Source organism: Salmo salar, chromosome ssa25 (assembly GCF_905237065.1).
Source record: "Salmo salar chromosome ssa25, Ssal_v3.1, whole genome shotgun sequence".
Lineage (NCBI taxonomy): Eukaryota > Metazoa > Chordata > Actinopteri > Salmoniformes > Salmonidae > Salmo > Salmo salar.
Window position 1 is genome coordinate 20,009,712 of NC_059466.1, and position 20,310 is coordinate 20,030,021.

General features: G+C 43.2%; 1 protein-coding gene across 2 annotated transcripts in view; it reads right to left on the reverse strand.

Moving 5' to 3' along the window:
• Positions 1 to 1,035: 1,035 nt before the first annotated feature.
• The window catches only part of ube2f (ubiquitin-conjugating enzyme E2F (putative)), an 88,439-nt gene continuing 69,164 nt past the window's right edge, over positions 1,036 to 20,310 (reverse strand). The window contains 3 exon segments of one of the 2 annotated variants that reach the window (NM_001173966.1): positions 1,036 to 2,785; positions 15,603 to 15,665; positions 17,660 to 17,692. In NM_001173966.1, the coding sequence (NP_001167437.1) occupies positions 2,735 to 2,785; positions 15,603 to 15,665; positions 17,660 to 17,692 (147 nt within the window). In that variant the 3' untranslated portion in view covers positions 1,036 to 2,734. 2 annotated transcript variants of the gene reach the window in all.

The window sequence follows — 20,310 nt, forward strand, 5'->3', positions numbered from 1 at the left end:
AAGTCCCTGTCTGTTCAAGTCCCTGTCTCACCTAGACCCTGCCCTACGCCGGAGGACATACAGTGATCTCACCACTGAGACTGTGGCCACTGAAGACGTAAAAAAAGAAGTGAATTACTTAGATAAATATACTGCAGTCTATGCTATTGCTATTAGAATCATTCATTTTTGATTTGGAATAATAAATGGCTTTTATTAAATGTTATTGCCACAATTATAGTTGTATGAAATATGAAAATATATAATGAGTTAGTTTAATAGATAAAGTCATTTTTTCTGCAGGGTCAAGCCACAGCGCTGACAGGAGCAGAATCAGAGGCATCTCCTCCACTAAATCATTTGGCCATGAAGGAGCTTTTCAGGGAGACCTTTGCGAGCAAGGACACAGGCAAGACGTTTGCCAACACCATCAAAGAGGTGGCATCATCCTACAAGGCAGCAAGCGGCATTCCAGTGGATGGTGATCCACTGGCATAGTGGATAAGCAATGAATGTAAATACCCTCACATTGCCATGATGGCAAGATGCTACCTGGCACTACAGTTGCTAGTGAGAGGGTGTTCTCCACGGCAGGGGACATAGTGACTGCAGAGGTCTACCCTTTCCCCAGACAATGTAGACATCCTCATCTTTAAGTTAAGCTCAGGTCTGCTTTCTTTTTTTTGATGTGGACACAGGCTATTTTTTAATTCACTATTGTTCAAAGGAAGAAGGTATCATGCCTCATATTGCACTTTAATTGAACAATTGAGTATTGAATATTTTATTTTAAGATTTTATTTAAACATTGAAAAGTTCCTTGATTTAAGTAATAAATGGAAAGCAAAGTTATTTGTCTCCCTTATTTTTTTTGCTGATCTGAAAAACGATCTGCTCTGCGACTCGAAACCGTGATCCGAACCGTGAGTTTTGTGATCCGTTGCACCACTAGTTATAACATTGCAGTTCAATTAACATTGTTGCCAGCAATTACAATCCATGAATGTGTGTTAAGGACATTGACTGTGGAAAGAAAGAAAAAACACAATAAGTACATGTTTTTCCTTATTATATCCTCTTTAATATATCTTAAAAAATTGATATACAATCTGAGAAAGAAAAGGAGGATTTAAACTGAGGAACAGACAGACCCTCCCGAGCCCCACAGAGAACTAGGCTAGCTGGACCAGTAAAATAAGGAGTGTGGGGCTAGGAACCAGAGCATGCTAAAAACAAGTCACATGAACCCCTGTCCATTTGAACACGCACGCACGCACACACACACACACACACGCACACACACTCCTCTAACATACCTACTGTAAAATACACCACCTCCTGGTCACATACATTTTGCCTCATGCAAACATGTGAATACAATTTTTTAATACAGTGATGACACTGAATCTAACGTTCCAATATGCACACATACAGGCACAACGCCAGCCCAGGCAAAGCCAAGCAACAAACCCACACACTCAAAGATATACATATCTCTCAGAAACACACACACATAGAGGGGGACATTCAGACACATGAGGACATGCATACAGAGGAGACCACAGGCCCTTCCCTTTAGACACCTCACTTGCCTCACAACAGAGGACTCTCATACACAACCTAGCAGAGAAGAGAGCCCTCGTATTCCCCCTACCTCCATGGGGGCAGAGGAGAATGCATGAGTGTGGTGGGGCCTAAGAGAGTGGAGGGAGAAATGTCAGGATGGAGGGATGGAGCAAGACAGACAGACTTTCAGAGGCACAGTGCCCTCTACGTTTGGCTTCCCCAGAGGTCAGGGGAGCTGAGATAAGGTCAAGGTTCAGGTGTGGTGGTAGAACTTGTACTGTGGTACAGCTTGAGTCTTTTCCTAGGAGCTTCATCTGGACAGTGTTACAGTGTGTCTGGGGCACCGGTAAATTGTGTGCCCCCTGTGGATGAGTGAACAGAACAGACAGGAAGTGGTACCCTATTCCCTATGTAGTGCACTACTTCTGACCAGGGCCTATAGGGCTCTTGTCAAAAGTAGGGTAATATACAGGGGTGCCATTTCAGACGTACGCTGAGTGAAGTGGACACTAGAATGGGGACTGACTGGGTCGGTGGCACTTGTCATTCACATGCTGTCTGATGAGGTGGGTGTGGGCGGGGGAGTGCAGGCCTTGAATGAGTGACATAACAGAGATGTTGTTTTTCCAGCTGTGTGTGTTTCTGTGTGGCTGGGTGGGTGTGCATGCACAACCAAGTGCTGTGTGTTGTGAGTAACTAGTTGAGTGTGTTTGCTTTTCAATGTGCGTGAAGGGATTCTGTGTGTGTGTGTGCGCTCGTGTGCATTTCCTTTGCAACCAGACATGGCAGGCACTAGAACTGAGAAACACTAACAGATAATCTCTCTCTTTGATTCGTCAATTCTTAAATAACAGCTAAGTGGATTGGTTAAATCCCGGGTCCTCACTGCCACATGCGCTCACTATTATTGGCTCAGACACACAGAGAGGCCCCGTCATTGGACAATCCCTGCGGTGACGCAGCATGATTACTCTAGGCCACTCAGGGCAATTAAAGCATAATCCCTCAAACTTTTAAAAAACAATTTTTCTTGTAAATCTTTTTTTTCTTTCAGCGTCATCGTATTGCAGTCAGGGCGTGTCAGCAATGTGCAGCGGTTGGTTGGTTGACGAGACGTTAGGGGGCGGGGTTCAGCTGCGCAGTCGAAGAAAGGGGGGGTTGCAGGCAGCCGGCGCAGCTGACGCAGTCATCATCTTGCATAGTGCTTGATGTAATCTTGAACCTTATTCCGGAAATCCTCCTAGAGCAAGACACACAAACAACATCAGTGAGCTTTTCTGGATCTACTGTACATCCTTGTTTACATTTTTACAAACATCTTACCTCCATCTGCTCTGAAAATCTTTAGGCCAATATTCATACAGTGGGTTCATCAGTTTAAATGACTTTGAGCGAGACATTCAATAATAATCCAGTAAGCTGCTTCAGGGGTTGATGCCAGTGATACAGTGGGATGAAAACGTTACCAACAAACCCTGCGCACTTCCTGGCAAGCAAAACATGATACGACCACTGAGGGCACGGCAACAGCCAGAGCTATGAAAACATTACCGCAGAGCATCCGTCCGGCCAGGCAATACGGTCCCCATTGCCAGACTGTGGAGATGGAGGTAGATCCGGAGGGCACTGCTAAAGCTCTGGCTCCGGGTAAACAGCCTCCAACAACAAGATGCCTGAGAGGAACCCAGGAGGGCTCAGGATTCCTCAATTAGCTCTGCTGGCCCGTTGTTCTGTACCCAGCACCAGGCTGTAAATAGCCCCAGTCTACAGGGAGTCTGGAGGAACGCAGTGAACAGCCCATCTTTGCTCTGTCTGTCTGTGACCACCTCTGTTTCCCCAGCCGGTTCATACACAGTGTGGTGGGCCTAATTGATCCTTCTGAATGGTATGGAACACTATAGTGCAGTACCTCCCCTACAGAACTGGGAGGTTAAAGCCTGGGCCAGAGTGAGTGTGTGTGTCTGCCATGAGGGTGTGTGTGTGTGTGTGTGTGTGTGTGTGTGTGAGTGAGAGAGAGAGAGACTGTGTACTCTGTGCATGTGTGTAGAGTTTATATGAAATAAAGTCAAATTAATTCCCATGAGCCTGTCTGGGGACAGTGTGCTAGATGATTGGAGAAATGGAGCCAGGTTGGCATGGCAGCGTACGTAGCGGCACAGGTGGCAGGAGCAGCTCAAGGCGATTGATATCCTTGGCTCGGTTTGTCTCTCCTGGGTCAGCTTGCCCCCTGCCCTTTTCCTTTTCCAGGGCCAGCTATATTAAACCACACCAGCTCAGGTCATGCACAGCACAGCACAGTTCTGAGAGCAACAACCAACGCATCCAACAAAAGCCTATTTTCTGCTCTTCTCACTAGTGGTCCAGGATTTGGGTTCGATTGGGAATTGATGAGGTTAGAAGGGGGTGGAGTCCGCTAAAAGACTACACAGCCCTGGTATCAGGAGACAAGGCAAGTGAAAGAAGCAACTGTAAACCCTCCTCCAATCTGCACAGGGACATCCCATAGACATCAACGCATTATTTACCCATCAAGCTCCAGTTTCACAGATGCACGTTTCCCAAGATAGGATTCATTCCTTTGAGAATAAGCTCAGAATGAGGCTTGGTCAGGGCTGGAAAAGGCCAGAAGAGTCTCAGACACAATGCTTTAAAATGGTGACGACTTTAGGACAAATGTGTGTGGCTGACTTACAATTGACATTTTCGTCATTTAGCAGACAATCTTATCCAGAGAGACTTACAGTTAGTACTAGACTTAGTTCCTAGCATGTCATCTAAAAGAGCCCGGGCCTGCTACTCAATAGCTTACTTTACCCTCAGGGAAAAACAATTAGCACTACAGATCTCTCTCTCCGTCCGTCGTTGCATGAAAGCTTGTATGTAAATGTAGATGAATATCACAATCAGACGGCTGGTTGGTAACCTGCTATTTGAGTCATAATCCATCCTACTGGGTCTCCACAGTCCTTAACGAAAGCCAGAGGGCAGATGACCTGGGGGGTAGATTATGACGTTGGTCTGTTATGTGAAACTCCAAGGACGTGGGGAGGACAGAGACAGAGACTGATATGGAGGAGGATAGCAGTGCGGAAACCAACCAAACAAAGCCTGTAGTTGAGGCAGACACTGACTGACGGACTAACGTTAGCGGCCATCCATTAGTGAACTGAACCATGTAACCTTTCCTACTGAATTAGCTCACATCCTCCCAGCAGGCAGGTACACCAGTGTTCAAAACACCTCTTCTGTTCAAAACACCTCTTCAAGAGGTAAATGAATTAATGCAAATGGCTGTACTTCGCCTTGGGTGGAATGTGCTCTAGCTTTACAGTCAGGCCATAGCAACAGAGCAAAGTAAATATCACTAAGTTAAAGAGCCCTCAGCACAGCTAGGCAGACAGAACAGAGACTTTGAACTAACAGTTAGAACAGGGACCCCGGAACACTCCAAGCTGAGACCTTGGGGGATTCAACTGCTGCGCCCCCCACTTTACATAACTCTGCAGCCTTGCTAAATATTTTGGCAGTGAGCCGAGCGCAGCACAGAGCTTGAAATAGCCCCCCCACGTATTTCTGCGTATTAATCTGCCCCATTAAAACAATCTGAAGTGTTTGTGGTCATGTGGGCCTTTTTATATTAGGTTATACTACAACTACTCAACATAACAATGGAGATGAATGATGACATTCAGAACAGTTCTTTGACATACAAGTCAATGTCATCAAACGAATTCAAAAGTAAAAGTGCAGATGTAAATCAACCTAGTCCTGCAGATTTATAAACCATTTTCCTCGGGGAATAGGTCAAAACTACATACTGTCCCTCCCCTGCTACAGCGAATACAGGAAAAGAGACACGCTGAATTTCCTGTCAGATCTCATCAATGTCACCGTTTTGACTCCCAGGGACATGTTTATTACACACGACTGGCAGAGATGACATGCGCTCTGAAACCCTCAGTCACTCTTTGGTTTGGCAATTCAGACGTTTTCAGAAACCAAACTGACCAATCAATGGCCTTCAGTAACCGTGTGACATGATTTGTAACACCAAACAAGGTTACTTCAGAACACAGGGCTGCATGGCCCCTCTCCTCCATGTCCTTTACATTTACATAGTCATTTAGCAGACACTCTTATCCAGAGCGACTTACAGTTAGTGCATTCATCTTAAGATAGCTAGGTGGGGCAACCACATTTCTCAGTCATAGTAAGCAAAAGTTTTCCTTTAAAGTAGCGATCAGCAAAGTCAAGTGTGGGTGTTCGTTCACAGAAGGCTGTTGGATTATTTCAGATACTTGACCTTTTTGTATATGTCATCCAGAGATGTTCTCCACTGCACCGTTTTGCGAGTCACCCTCAAACACTCACCCCTCCAGCTAAAAAAGCCTGATAGCCCAAATTGGATGTAATCTGTCCAGATGGGAACAGACAGCTCAACATAGCATTAATGTGAGTCTACTGTGTGTTCCTGTCCCGACGCTACTGTGTAGGGACAGCACCTGCCGTGCTAGACCTGCTGCACACACCACCACTGCTACAGGTAGGGTAGGAGCAGCAGTCAAGCTATGTAAAAGGCAATCACATCACCTGAACACCAACTCAGCAGACGCTGTCAGGGAAGACCGCAGGGGTGGGAGAGCGGAAGGGATGGAGTGGTAGGAAACGAGACCTCCTGATGGCACTCATCTCGCACTCTATCACTTCGAATCCCCCTCTTCCTCTTTCCTCCCCATCAGGACTAGGGATAGAACATTTCAGAGCCCTCTGGCTCACCTGGTAACGTGATCAGTTTGCACCGATTCAGGTCAGATCATGTCAGGTAGAACTAGCGCTGAAGGTGGCCCACAGCCAGCAAGGTGTTACAAATACTAGATAGCCCGACAGAAGATCACACAGAGGCCAGATGAGCTAGTGATTTCAAAGAATTATTGTCAGAAAGAAAGTTGACAAAACTACTTGTGACAACATTTCTGCAGCGTCAAAGTTTTCACTTCACAAAACTGACACTCTATACTAAGCGCTAAAGACCACCGTGGTTCAACCATCCAGAACCATGTAGAACCAGACCCAGTCACATGGATGCTGGGTTCTTTTCACACGTAAACCAACAGCCAGTTGATTGGCTATTGATCCAGTGTGAGACAGATTGTTAGCACAGTAAAGATACTGGTTCTGGGGTGGTTGGAGATCCATAGATCTGCATTAGGATGCAGTCAGAAGACCACAGAGTCCCTCAAGAGAGCATTATGCAAAGCCTTCGTTAAGCCATCGGATGGTGCAGTATGGCTGACCATGCTAGAATACCTGAGTGACTAATCATCAGTCAAAACGTGGCTGTTAGTTTGCTGTGGCCAACCTTAAATCAACCATTTTCTGTGGCATTGCAATAGTTAATGTGATGTCCAAAAGTATTTGGACAGTAACAATTATTTTGTTTGTTTTGGCTCTGTACTCCAGCAATTTGGATTTAAAATGATACAATGACTAGGTTGTAGTAGAGATGATCAGCTTTAATTTGAGGGTATTTTCATCGGGAACAAAAATACAGTACTTTTTGTACATAGTCCCCCCCATTTTATGGAAATAAAATAAAAGTATTTGGACAAATTCACTTATACAATTTATTCAGAAAGTATTTAGACCCCTTGACTTTTTCCACGTTGTTACAATACAGCCTTATTCTAAAATTGATAAAATATTTCCCCCCCCCCATCACCAATCTACACAATACCCCATATTGTTGCAAATGTATAAAAAAAGAAAAGAAATATCACATTTAGGTAAGTATTCAGACCCTTTACTCAGTACTTTGTTAAAGCGATTACAGCATCGAGTCTTCTTGGGTATGACGCTACAAGCTTGGCACACCTGTATTTGGGGACTTTCTCCCATTCTTTTCTGCAGATCCTCTCAAGCTCTGTCAGGTTGGATGGGGAGCGTCACTGCAAAGCTATTTTCAGGTCTCTCCAGAGATGTTTGATCGGGTTCAAGTTCGGGCTGGGCCACTCGAGGACATTCAGAGACTTGATCCGAAGCCACTCCTGCGTTGTCCTGGCTGTGTGTTTAGGGTCGTTGTCCTGTTGGAGGGTGAACCTTCGCCCCAGTCTGAGGTGCTGAGTGCTCTGGAGCAGGTTTTCATCAAGGATCTTTCTGTACTTTGCTCTGTTCATCTTTCCCTCGATCATGACTAGTCTCCCAGTCCCTGCCGCTGAAAAACATCCCCTCAGCATGATGCTGCCACCACCATGCTTCACCGTGTGGATGACAAAGTATAAGTCCAATATGCCTTTGTGTTTCTGACAAAGACAAGGTCAAGAAAGTCATCATGCCTGGCTAATCATCGGCCTCTTTAGTTTTAAGGTCAACAGTCAAATGGCAGCCCCATGTGGGTTCAGTCTGTTCCGTTCTGGTATGTTCCATCTTCCACAGCACTACTGTATGCCCCCCCCCAACCCCTCCCAGCTGACAATAGAATAACAACGCAGACAGAGAGCATTGAGCACTGGGGGAGTTCCGCTTCAAGCCTACTGTCTCTACGGTTGTTGCTGAACCAACGATAAAGCTGGAAAAAGGGCTGTTCTCAGTAGGAGGTCAGATCCATTTGACTGGATGGCTGTTGTTTTTCCTACTGTGGGATGGGGTATCTGCAACACCACTGCTGCAACATGACTCCGTTACTATTAAAAGCCCTAGTTTCCTCTCGAGAGGGAGAGAGAGAGTTTGAGGCCAAGCTTCCTGTGATGAGTCAGCTGGGAGTCTGCTGCATCAGTATGGTGATTACATGGTCATTTAGCATCACTATGCTATGTGGTGGACGTGTGAGCCGTGGTTTCCCAGTACCCTCTGACACACATCCCACAATTCCCTCCGCACAAAGACTTGATGTTCAGTCGGCACGCCACAAAGCTACAGAGTCAGGGGAGACCAAGAGATTGGACACTCCTCACGAATGCCACGGCCCTCACGTTGAGAACCACAAACTGTGGACGTCACACTCGGCAGGGGCTTGTGAGAGGCAGCTGGGACAACTACTGTGCATATCTGTGTTAGTGTGAGGGAGTATGTAGAGTACATGAGCCCCTGCTCCTTTTAAGTTCCTTGGCGTCCACATCACTAAGAATTGAACATGGTCCACACACACCCGCATAATCGTGAAGAGGGCATGACAGCACCTCTTCCCCCCCAGGAGGCTGAAAATATTTGTCATGGTCCCTTGGATCCTCAAAAGGTTCTACAGCTGCACCATCGACAGCATCTCGACTGGCTGCATCACCGCTTGGTATGGCAAATGTACCGTCCTTGACCTCAAAGTGCTAGAGGGTGGTGCGTACTGCCATTATGCTGCAATAGTTTGTGTCGGGGGTCTAGGGTTAGTCTGTTATGTCTGGAGTATTTCTCCTGTCTTATCAGGTGTCCTGTGTGAATTTAAGTATGCTCTCTCTAATTCTCGCTCTCTCCTCCCGGAGAACCTGAGCCCTGGGACCATGCCTCAGGACTACCTAGCCTGATGACTCTTTGCTGTGCCCAGTCCACCTGGTCGCGCTGCTGCTCCAGTTTCAACTGTTCTGCCTGCGGCTATGGAACCCTGACCTGTTCACCGGACGTGCTACCTTGTTGCGGACCTGCTGTTTTCGACTCTCTCTAACGCTGAATGATCGGCTATGAAAAGCCAACTGACATTTACTCCGGAGGTGCTGACCCGTTGCACACTCTACAACCACTGTGATTATTATTATTTGACCCTGCTGATCATCTATGAACATTTGAACAGCTTGGCCATGTACTGTTATAATCTCAACCCGGCATAGCCGGAAGACTGGCCACTTCAAAGAGCCTGGTTCCTCTCTAGGTTTCTTTCTAGGTTCTTGCCTTTCTAGGGAGTTTTTCCTAGCCACAGTGCTTCTACATCTGCATTGCTTGCTGTTTGGGGTTTTAGGCTGGGTTTCTGTATAGCACTCTGTGACATCAGCTGATGTAAAAAGGGCTTTCTAAACAAATTGTATTGTTTGATCCAGGACCTCTATATCAGGCGTTGTCAGAGGAAGGCCCGGAAAATTGCCAAAGTCTCCAGCCAAACAAGCAATAGACTTCACTTTGCTAACATCTGAAAAACAGCACCGGAGCATCGGCTATTGGACCAACAGGCTCCGAGACAGCTTCTACACCCAAGCCATAAGACAGCTAAGTAGTCATAAGACTGCTAAAAATTGTTAATTAAATGGTTACCCAGACTATCTGCACTGCCTCTATGCACACTCACAAGAATATATGTCTATACACACTCACTACATAGACACACTCACACAAAACCCACATACATTCACTACATACGCATGCAAGCACGCACACACACACGTATACCGACATCACAAACACAAGCACTTTTACACTCACCATATGCTGCTGCTACTCTGTTCTTTATTTTTAATCTTATTATTATCCATCCTTGAAGCATAGTCACTTTACCCTGCTTTCATGTACATACCTACCTCTAATATATTGATCTGGTACAACCTGTATAAGGCTACATTTTTGTGTATTTTATTCCTTGTGTTACTGTGTGTGTATATATATATATATCTGAAGTTTACATACACCTTAGCCAAATACATTTATACTCAGTTTTTCACAATTCCTGAAATTTTGTCCTAGTAAAAATTCCCCGTCTTAGGTCAGTTAGGATCACCACTTTATTTTAAGAACGTGAAATGTCAGAATAATAGTGGAGAATGATTTATTTCAGCTTTTATTTCTTTCATCACATTCCCAGTGGGTCAGAAGTTTACATAAACTCAATTAGTATTTGGTAGCATTTGCTTTAAATTGTTTAACTTGGGTCAAACGTATCGGGTAGCCTTCCACAAGCTTCCCACAATAAGTTAGGTGAATTTTGGCCCATTCCTCCTGCCAGAGCTGGTGTAACTGAGTCAAGTTTCTAGGCCTCCTTGCTCGCACACGACTTTTCAGTTCTGCCCACAAATGTTCTGTAGGGTTGAGGTCAGGGCTTTGTGATGGCCACTCCAATACCTTGACTTTGTTGTCCTTAAGCCATTTTGCCACAACTTTGGAAGTATGCTTGGGGTCATTGTCCATTTGGAGGACCCATTTGCGACCAAGCTTTAACATCCTGACTGATGTCTTGAGATGTTGCTTCAATATATCCACATAATTTTCCTATCTCATGATGCCATCTATTTTGAGAAGTGCACCAGTCCCTCCTGCAGCAAAGCACACCCACAACACGATGCTGGCACCCCCGTGCTTCACGGTTGGGATGGTGTTCTTCGGCTTCCAAGCCTCTCCCTTTTTCCTCCAAACATACTGATGGTCATTATGGCCAAACAGTTCAATTTTTGGTTTCATCAGACCAGAGGACATTTCTCGACAAAGTACGCTCTTTGTCCCCATGTGCAATTGCAAACCGTAGTCTAGCTTTTTTATGGCGGTTTTGGAGCTGTGGCTTCTTCCTTGCTGAGCGGCCTTTCACAGTATGTTGACATAGAACTCGTTTTACTGTGGATATAGATACTTTTTTTTACCTGTTTCCTCCAGCATCTTCACAGGGTCCTTTGCTGTTGTTCTGGGATTGATTTGCAATGCTACCAAATACTAATTGAGTGTATGTAAACTTCTGACCCACTGGGAATGAGATGAAAGAAATAAAAGCTGAAAGAAATAATTCTCTCTACTATTATTCTGACATTTCACATTCTTAAAATAAAGTGGTGATCCTAACTAACCTAAGACAGGGAATTTTTACTAGGATTAAATGTCAGGAATTGTGAAAAACTGAGTTTAAATGTATTTGGCTAAGGTGTATGTAAACTTCCGACTTCAACTGCACACACACACACACACACACACACACACACACACACACACACACACACACACACACACACGAGTTTGGGGTCACTTAGAAATGTTTTTGAAAGAAAAGCACATTTTTTGTCCATTAAAATAACAGCAAATTGATCAGAAATGCAGTGTAGACATTGTTAAATGTTGTAAATGACTATTGTAGCTGGAAACGGCAGATTCTTTATGGAATATCTACATAGGCGTACAGAGGCCCATTATCAGTAACCATCACTACTGCGTTCCAATGGCGCGTTGTGTTAGCTAATCCAAGTTTATCATTTTAAAAGGCTAATTGATCATTAGAAAACCCTTTTGCAATTATGTTAGCACGGCTGAAAACTGTTGTCCTGATTAAATAAGCAATAAAACTGGCCTTCTTTAGACTAGTTGAGTATCTGTAGCATCAGCATTTGTGGATTCAATTACAGGCTCAAAATGGCCAGAAACAAAGAACTTTCTTCTGAAACTCATCAGTCTATTCTTGTTCTGAGAAATGAAGGCTATTCCATGCGAGAAATTGCCAAGAAACTGAAGATCTCATACAATGCTGTGTACTACTCCCTTCACAGAACAGTGCAAACTGGCTCTAACCAGAATAGAAAGAGGACTGGGAGGCCCCGGTGCACAACTGAGCAAGAGGACAAGTACATTAGAGTGTCTAGTTTGTGAAACAGATGCCTCACAAGTCCACAACTGACAGCTTCATTAAATAGTACCGGCAAAACACCAGTTTCAACGTCAACAGTGAAGAGGCGACTCCGGGATGCTGGCCTTCTAGGCAGAGTTTCTCTGTCCAGTGTCTGTGTTCTTTTGCCCATCTTAATCTGTTCTTTTTATTGGCCAGTCTGAGATCTGGCTTTTTCTTTGCAACTCTGACTAGAAGGCCAGCATCCCGGAGTCGCCTCTTCACTGTTGACTTTGATATTAAATAGTACCCGCAAAACACCAGTCAAAGTGGAATTATGTTTTTAGAGATTTTTACACATTAAAAATGAAACTCAGAAATATCTTGAGTCAATAAGTATTCAACCCTTTTGTTATGGGAAGTCAAAAGTTCAGGAGTAGACATTTGTTTAACAAGTAACATAATAAGTTGCATGGACTATGTGCAATAACAGCGTTCATCATGATTTTTGAATGACTACCTCATCTCTGTACCCCACACATACAGATTATCTGTAAGGTCGAGCAGTGACTTTCAAACAGATTCAACCACAAAGACCAAGGATGTTTTCCAATGCCTCGCAAAGAAGGGCAACATTTAAAAAAATAAAAAGGTAGATATTGAATATCCCTTTGAACATGGTGAAGTTATTAATTACACTTTGGATGGTGTATCAATCACCCAGTCACTACAAAGCTAGACATCCTTCCTAACTCAGTGGCCGGAGAGGAAGGAAACTCCTCAGGGATTTCACCATGAGGCCAATGGTGACTTTTAAACAGTTACAGAGTTTAATGGCTGTGATAGGAGAAAACTGAGGATGGATCCACAAAAGAAGGAAGCTTATACAGAGTAAAAATATTCCACAACATGCATCCAGTTTGCAACAAGGCACTAAAGTAATACTGCAAAAATGTGGCAAAGCAAGTACATTTTTGTCCTGATTTCAAAGTGTTATGTTTAGGGCAAATCCAATACATCTATATTTTCAAGCATAGTGGTGGCTGAATCATGTTATGGGTTATGCTTGTAATCATTAAGGACTGGGGAGTTACAGGGGAAAAATAAACCTTTCAGCAGGACAATAACCTAAAACACATGGCCAAATATACACTGGAGTTGTTTACCAATAGTGGCCTAGTTACAGTTTTGAGTTAAATCGGCTTGAAAATCTATGGCAAGATTTGAAAATGGCTGTCTAGCAATGCTCAACAACCAATTTGACATGGCTTGAATAATTTTTTTTTAAAGAATAATGCTCAATTATCTTACAATTCAGGTGTGCAAAGCTCTTAGGGACTTACCCAGAAAGACTCAGAGCTGCCATCACTGCCAAAGGAGATTCTAACATGTATGGACTCAGGGGGTTGAATATTTATGTAAATTACCCATTTCTGTATTTCATTTTCAATAAATTAGCAAAATTGTCTAAAAACATGTTTTCACTTTGTCATTATGGCGTATTGTGTGTAGATGGGTGAGAAAAAAATATTTGTAATACATTTTTAATTCAGGCTGTAATACTGAAAGCACTGTAGGTGCAGTGATACTATTAAGGGGAACCTGTTACAGTAGTGTATTAATGGCAACTTAACTAAAGGTGGTCTGACACAGTGCTTCCCAAACTGTGGGTTATACAATCAGGCCCCCATTGATTTTGTTATAATGTTGAGCATAAGAACACAACATTTGCCATGTCAAAATGCGTACAATTCCCAGAAATGAACGTAAAAACAACAACATTCTCCCTCCGCTGCAAAAATGATATTTTTTATTTATTATTTGGTCTGTTGATGTTTTTTTCACCGCTCAACCATTATGGTGGGTCTCGACTCAAAAGACAGCTCAATTGTTGGGCCACGAAGCAAAAAAGTTTGGGAACCACTGTTCTAACACAAGAGGATTTCTTTCTCCCTTCCTTATATTTTAACTCACCTTTGCAAAAAAAAACAGCTCAGTGTAGTTATGGCAATGACATGTTTCCCTGAGTGTTTGGAAGCCCACTGTGTCCACTACTCTCTCTGTAATGGCTCCTATGAACAACAACCTTAAGGCGTCTGCATACTAGGTTTTGTTTGCTCCTAGCAGAACTTGGCAAGGCAAAGTGAACGTCTGTGCCTCTCATAGTAACTTAAATAACCTTTGCTTGAAAAACAAAAAGGTCCCACGAAACGCCATAGCCAGTACACACTTCGTCAAAATGATCAATCTGTAATTATTATAAGGAAGAGGAAAAGGAGAAAGGAAAGGAGAAGAAGAAGGGAAAGGAGGAGGAAAAGAAGAAGGGAAAGGAGGAGGAAAAGAAGAAGGGAGAAGGAGAAGAAAGGAGGAGAAAGAAGGAGAAGGAGAAAAGAAAGAAAGAAAAAGGAAGAAGAAGAAAAAGCAGAATGAAAAGGAGGACGGAAGGAAGAAGACTGAAGGAGGAGAGAATACTAGAGGTTTCCCTTTTATCTGTGGATTAATTGTCAGAGTAGAGAACACAGAATTTTGTGTGACTCAAAATGGGTCAAGATTCTACAAAGATCCAGGAAAAAAAAAGACCTTGTGCATTTCAGGTAAAATTACAACCCAATGTTTATATCCCAGGACAAATTAGCTAGCAACACCAAGCTAGGTAAATGTCCATGAATGTTTCATGTGTTTCGACTTGTCCCCAAATTAATATAGTCGGTTCACAGTTCGTTTTGATATTTCAGCCTGCATGTCCTGATCGCGTCTGGTGTAGACGGACAAAATCAACATGTGCGCATGCCAGGTGCAGTCAGCATGTTAGAAGGAACATTGCTCAGGACTGAAGAGACCAGAGGAAACCATCCATTGAAATCAATACTTCCTGTAGGTCTTGCCTTGTCTCCTCTCCGACATTAGTTTGGCCTATTCCTTCCTTCACTTACCTTCTCCGGTCTCGTTTCCTCTAGTTTATGTTCCGGTAGCCCAGTCTGGGTTTTTGGACAGGTTTTTGGTGTGTGAAACCAACCAGAGTGACCATGTTACACTCCACTCTACACAGGCGGAGAGGGTGTGATGAAGACTGTGCAGATATCGACCCGCTGCGAGTGGCAAACAGTAATGAGGCATCAGGCATGATCTTAAATGTAAACCACAGCCCTGCTGTTGACATACTAAGCTGCTCTTGCTCTCTGAAATTTAGCATACACTGTCTGTCTGGGGACTGGGGAGTACTGCAAGCCCCAGCCGAGCACCACTTGGGAGGGAGTGTGAGAGGTCCCAGAGAGGTCTGTCTCCTGCCGGGCATGGATAGCCCAGGCAGAATGAGACACAGCGTGAATCACAAATGGCACCCTATTCTCTATATAGGGCACTACTTAGACACACAGTGAGACAGACCAGCACAGTACCCAGTGGTTCCGAACGAAGTGTTCATTAGTGAGTTCTACAGAATAGCCCCACATTCCACTTCTAGAGCTTTCAGACCTTCTAAACACGTCCTACTTACTGATGCCCATGTAAGGTCATGGACAGGACATAGGGAAGATGACCTCCCTCCAGGTGGGCTGGTTGGTGTTACCTTATCGCGCAGATGATGCTCGGCCGCGTCGATGTTCAATGGGTCATCGAAGTTCAGTAGATCCTGAATGAAATAGAAAATGAGCTTGAGTCAGCAAAAGTTTACTAAAAACAGTTTCAGATAAACTAAAACCCGCTAACCCAGATGAAAACAACAAACGTAACAGTCAGGCAAATGTTGTTGTCTGATACTAACAGCCACTGGCAGTATGCAATGTCACCCTGGATTTAAGTTAAAAGACAAAGTAGTGTAATTAGCCGGTTGCCGTAGAGACGGTGTGCGTGGCGGGCGAGGCGCGGTGTGTTATTAAGGAGATAAAATGGCGGCTAGGCCTGTGTGTAGAGCGCCTCACTTCCTGATTAAAAGCTAAGCCTCAGGGCATGACTGAGCATCAGGCTGCATCATCATTGTGGGAAGCAGCCTGGAGAGGAGCGAAAGAGATGCTATCAACCCAATCAACCAAGCAACAACAGTCGCTTACAGGAACACTTAAGACGCTTCATTCTCCTTACTTACCTGCTTTCTCCTCAATGTTTACAGAAAATGCTTGGGGAATTGCTCGGAAAAACGGGTTTGTATGGTTTTATACATAAAATAGATAGACTGAGTTGTTACTGTAAAGCCTATACCTGTTGTCATAAGAATAGAAACACATTTTAACATACAATGCATTCGGAAAGTATTCAGACCCGTTGACTTTTTTCCCATTTTGTTACGTTATAGCCTTATTCTAAAATGGATGAAATTGGGTTTTTTCCTCATCAATCTACACAAAAACGTTTTTTTTTTTTTAATTTGGTGCAAAAACATTCAAACTGAAATATCACATTTACATAAGTATTCAGACCCTTTACTTAGTACTTTGTTGAACCATCTTTGGCAGTGATTACAGCCTCGACTCTTCTTGGGTATGACGCTACAAGCTTGGCACAGCTGTATTTGGGGAGTTTCTCGCATTCTTCTCTGTAGATCCTCTCAAGCTCTGTCAGGTTGGATGGGGAGCGTTGCTGCACAACTATTTTCAGGTCTCTCCAGTGATGTGCGACCGGGCTCTAACTGGGCCACTCAAGGACATTGAGACTTGTCCCGAAGCCACTCCTGCGTTGTCTTGACTGTGTGCTTAGGGTCGTTGTCCTGCTGGAAGGTGAACCTTCGCTCCAGTCCGAGGTCCTGAGCACTCTGGAGCAGGTTTTCATCAAGGATCTCTGTACTTTGCTCCGTTCATCTTTCCCCTCAATCCTGACTAGTCTCCCAGTCCCTGCCGCTGAAAAACATCCGCGCAGCATGATGCTGCCACCACCATGCTTCACCGTAGGGATGGTGCCAGGTTTCATCCAGATGTGACGCTTGGCATTCAGGATAAAGAGTTCAATCTTGGTTTCATCAGAACAGAGAACCTGTCGTTCTGCCCCTGAACAAGGTAGTTAACCCACTGTTCCTAGGCAGCCATTGTAAATAAGAATTTGTTCTTAAATGACTTGCCTAGTTAAGGAAAGGTTAAATAAATAAATAAATAAAAACAAAATGGTCTGAGAGTCTTTAGGTGCCTTTTGGCAAACTCCAAGCAGGCTGTCGTGTACTGAGGAGTGGCTCTCATCTGTCCACTCTACCATAAAGTGCTGCAGAGATGGTTGTCATTCTGGAAGGTTCTCCCATCTCCACAAAGGAACTCTAGAGCTCTGTCAGAGTGACCTCCCTGACCAAGTCCCTATATTGAATTTACTACAGGTGGACTCCAAGTTGTGGAAACACCTCAAGGATGATCAATGGAAACAGGATGAACTTGAGCTCAATTTCGAGTCTCATAGCAAAGGGTCTGAATACTTATGTAAATAAGGTATTTGTTGTTTTATCTTAATAAATGTGCAAAAATGTAAAAACAAAATGGTTTCCGTCGTGTCATTATTGTTTGTAGATTGCTGAGGATTTTTTTTTACTTAATCCATTTTAAAATAAGGCTGTAACGTAACAAAAATTTGGAAAAAGTCAAGGGGTCTGAATACTTTCCGAAGGTACTGTAGATGTCAAATGGTTTTGATTAAAAAAAAGGTACTTACGGTAAACAAGGAGTTCAATCCCCAGACTACATCCTGAAAGACACAGAGGCAACAGACAAAACATCAGCAGACATCCATAGCTCATCATAGTTTTATGTCCCATTAAAAGTCAAACTAAAACCAGTCAGTAACAACCGGGCCAATCGGTAAGCATTTGTGAGCCAACAAATTAACACAAACAAAATCGTTGAATGCCCTAATTGGATATCATCTGATTAGCTCTATTGTATCTAATGAAGATGGAACCTTTTCTGATTATCCAAGTGGTTTGCCTCTGGGAATGTATTAGGCAAATATCCTTGATGATTAAAACACTGAAGAACGGTATGATGGGTATTCATTAACATATATATTTTGAGGATATTAAAAAGAGGACACTGGCTCTGTTAATTGAGCATCTCCGTCTTCGCAAAGGGTGTGTTAATTCATGAATCATTAAACATAATGAGATGCCGACGGGCGACGTGTAAACAATTACCCTTACAAAATAGCTCTTAATGTATTAATGTATGCTAGCTTCACTTAGAGGACGTCAGTGTGGACATTCAACTCTATTCCCCTGCCAACTGATAATGCCATAGACCTGTCCCACAGAGGTTTAATACGTATTGACACATTCTGGAGAATAAATGAACTGAAGAGGGGGAAAAAACATGTTTTTGTTTTCCATTTAGTTGTCAGTTGGCTATGAGCTGAGATTGATGAGGAAAATAATGATCCAAAGCCCTGTCCAGTTCCAAATGTATTTGTTTGAGTAACAGGGTTAAAATAAGGACACTCCTCAGGGAATGAAAGGGTCAAATATAGCGTACTCCATAGGAAGTCATAAGGTTATGTCATGACGTTGGCCTCTTTGAGTACAGGGAGGACAGTTGACCCCCTCCCCCCTTGCACCATCCCCCAACCTACCTTCCCCCACCCAGGCCCTGTGTGCAAGGGTTGTAAAAACTCTAAGAGGAGAATCTCTTGCCACATGGCCCATAGAGAGACACAGGAAATTCTTCCAACTCACAGAATTGGGGAGCCAAGCGACATTTGTGTTCTGGAGAAGGTATGGAAGATTGGTGAAGAATCCAGCTACGAACTGGTCCGCTTGGTACAATTTTGTGATACTCAGAAGAGACAATATAGCCATATTACCATAAAACTGTTTATATAATAGTTTCAGCGATGAGAATTGCATCCACATGGTTGTATAGAATGTATTAATAAGGATAAAGCTATTTGTAATACATTGAGATGCTATGTAATGATGTTAATGTGATAGAATTATATTTCTGTACCAAGCTTAACTCAGTCATCGGCACGCCCCAAGGACACAGACAGGACCAGGCGTCATTTGACAAGCCTGTTCTATGGTCACTATAAAACCATAGCCTGATCTACTTTCTTCAGACCCGGCCTCCACTCCATTGCGAGTTAGCCAATAGGTTTGACCATCCAAGTACTCTACTGAAAGTGAACTATACCACGTGGTTAAATTTTAGACTATTGATACCGACAGAATAAGAACAAGTCTTTGATATTAATTATTAGTCTGCAGCTAAGTAAATTATATAATTGAACGTGAAGACCAACGAAACACCCATTCTATGACGACATTAATGAATGTCGCTTTGAAAGATCCATTCTAACCGAGAGAGAGAACGCGGACAAAACTCTCCAACCGAACGACGCTCCAACAAGGATCCCGACGACACACTGAGCGTAAATATATATTGATTGCAATTGTTCGCGAATGAGTGAGCGTTCAATTGTCAATTGTTAATATTAATGAACTCTGTGTACCTTCTCAGCTGCCCTTTATGACCCATTGTTCAACAAGACACCAGCCATGCCTGTTTAGACCACTAGGGCACATTACTCTACCAATTCTTTGTGATTACTTACTGATTAATTACTGTTTGTATACTTTCTGTGAATTAATTAGTTTAGTAAATAAATGATTTTAAGACAATTGATGTATGGATGATTTTAGTAAAGACTGGGTTCGTGCAGATACAACAATTTACGACGTTTGGAATGAGACTGGACGCGAGGTAAAATACACCATTTAAACCAGAAGATAATCGGCCTATACTATAATAGAATAGAATATATGTTATAATATAGGAAAGTTATATTAGGAAAATTATAGCTTTGTAATCTGAATATTTTCCTTGGTGCCCCGATCTCCTAGTTAATTACAATTAAACGATTAATCAGTTTAATCGCGTGATAATAATTACAGGGAGTTCATTGATAAACATGTCTTCAGTTTAATGGTACCCCAAAGACACGACAGTTAAATCAAGAACTCAGTTAAATCAAGTACACCCCTCAGGGAGTGATGTATGGGATCAATATCATGCCAAATGTATTGTGAACACACAGCATGCATTTTGAATTTGTGTATCATGATCTGTACAAATAAGTACCAATGCACAAATGTAAATCACTATCCACAAACAAACACCTTATGATTTGCATTTGTAAATCGATATATATTTTTATAACTGCAGATATGCAGGTCATTTCCAAGGGTCTTAAGTAAAATGACTGCCATAAAGATTTGCACATAGGAGAGATAAGCGCAAAACAAGACAGATATGGAAAACCTGCAAATCCATATTTGGAAGCGCTTAGGTCACCTGACTATTGGCAGGGATTTG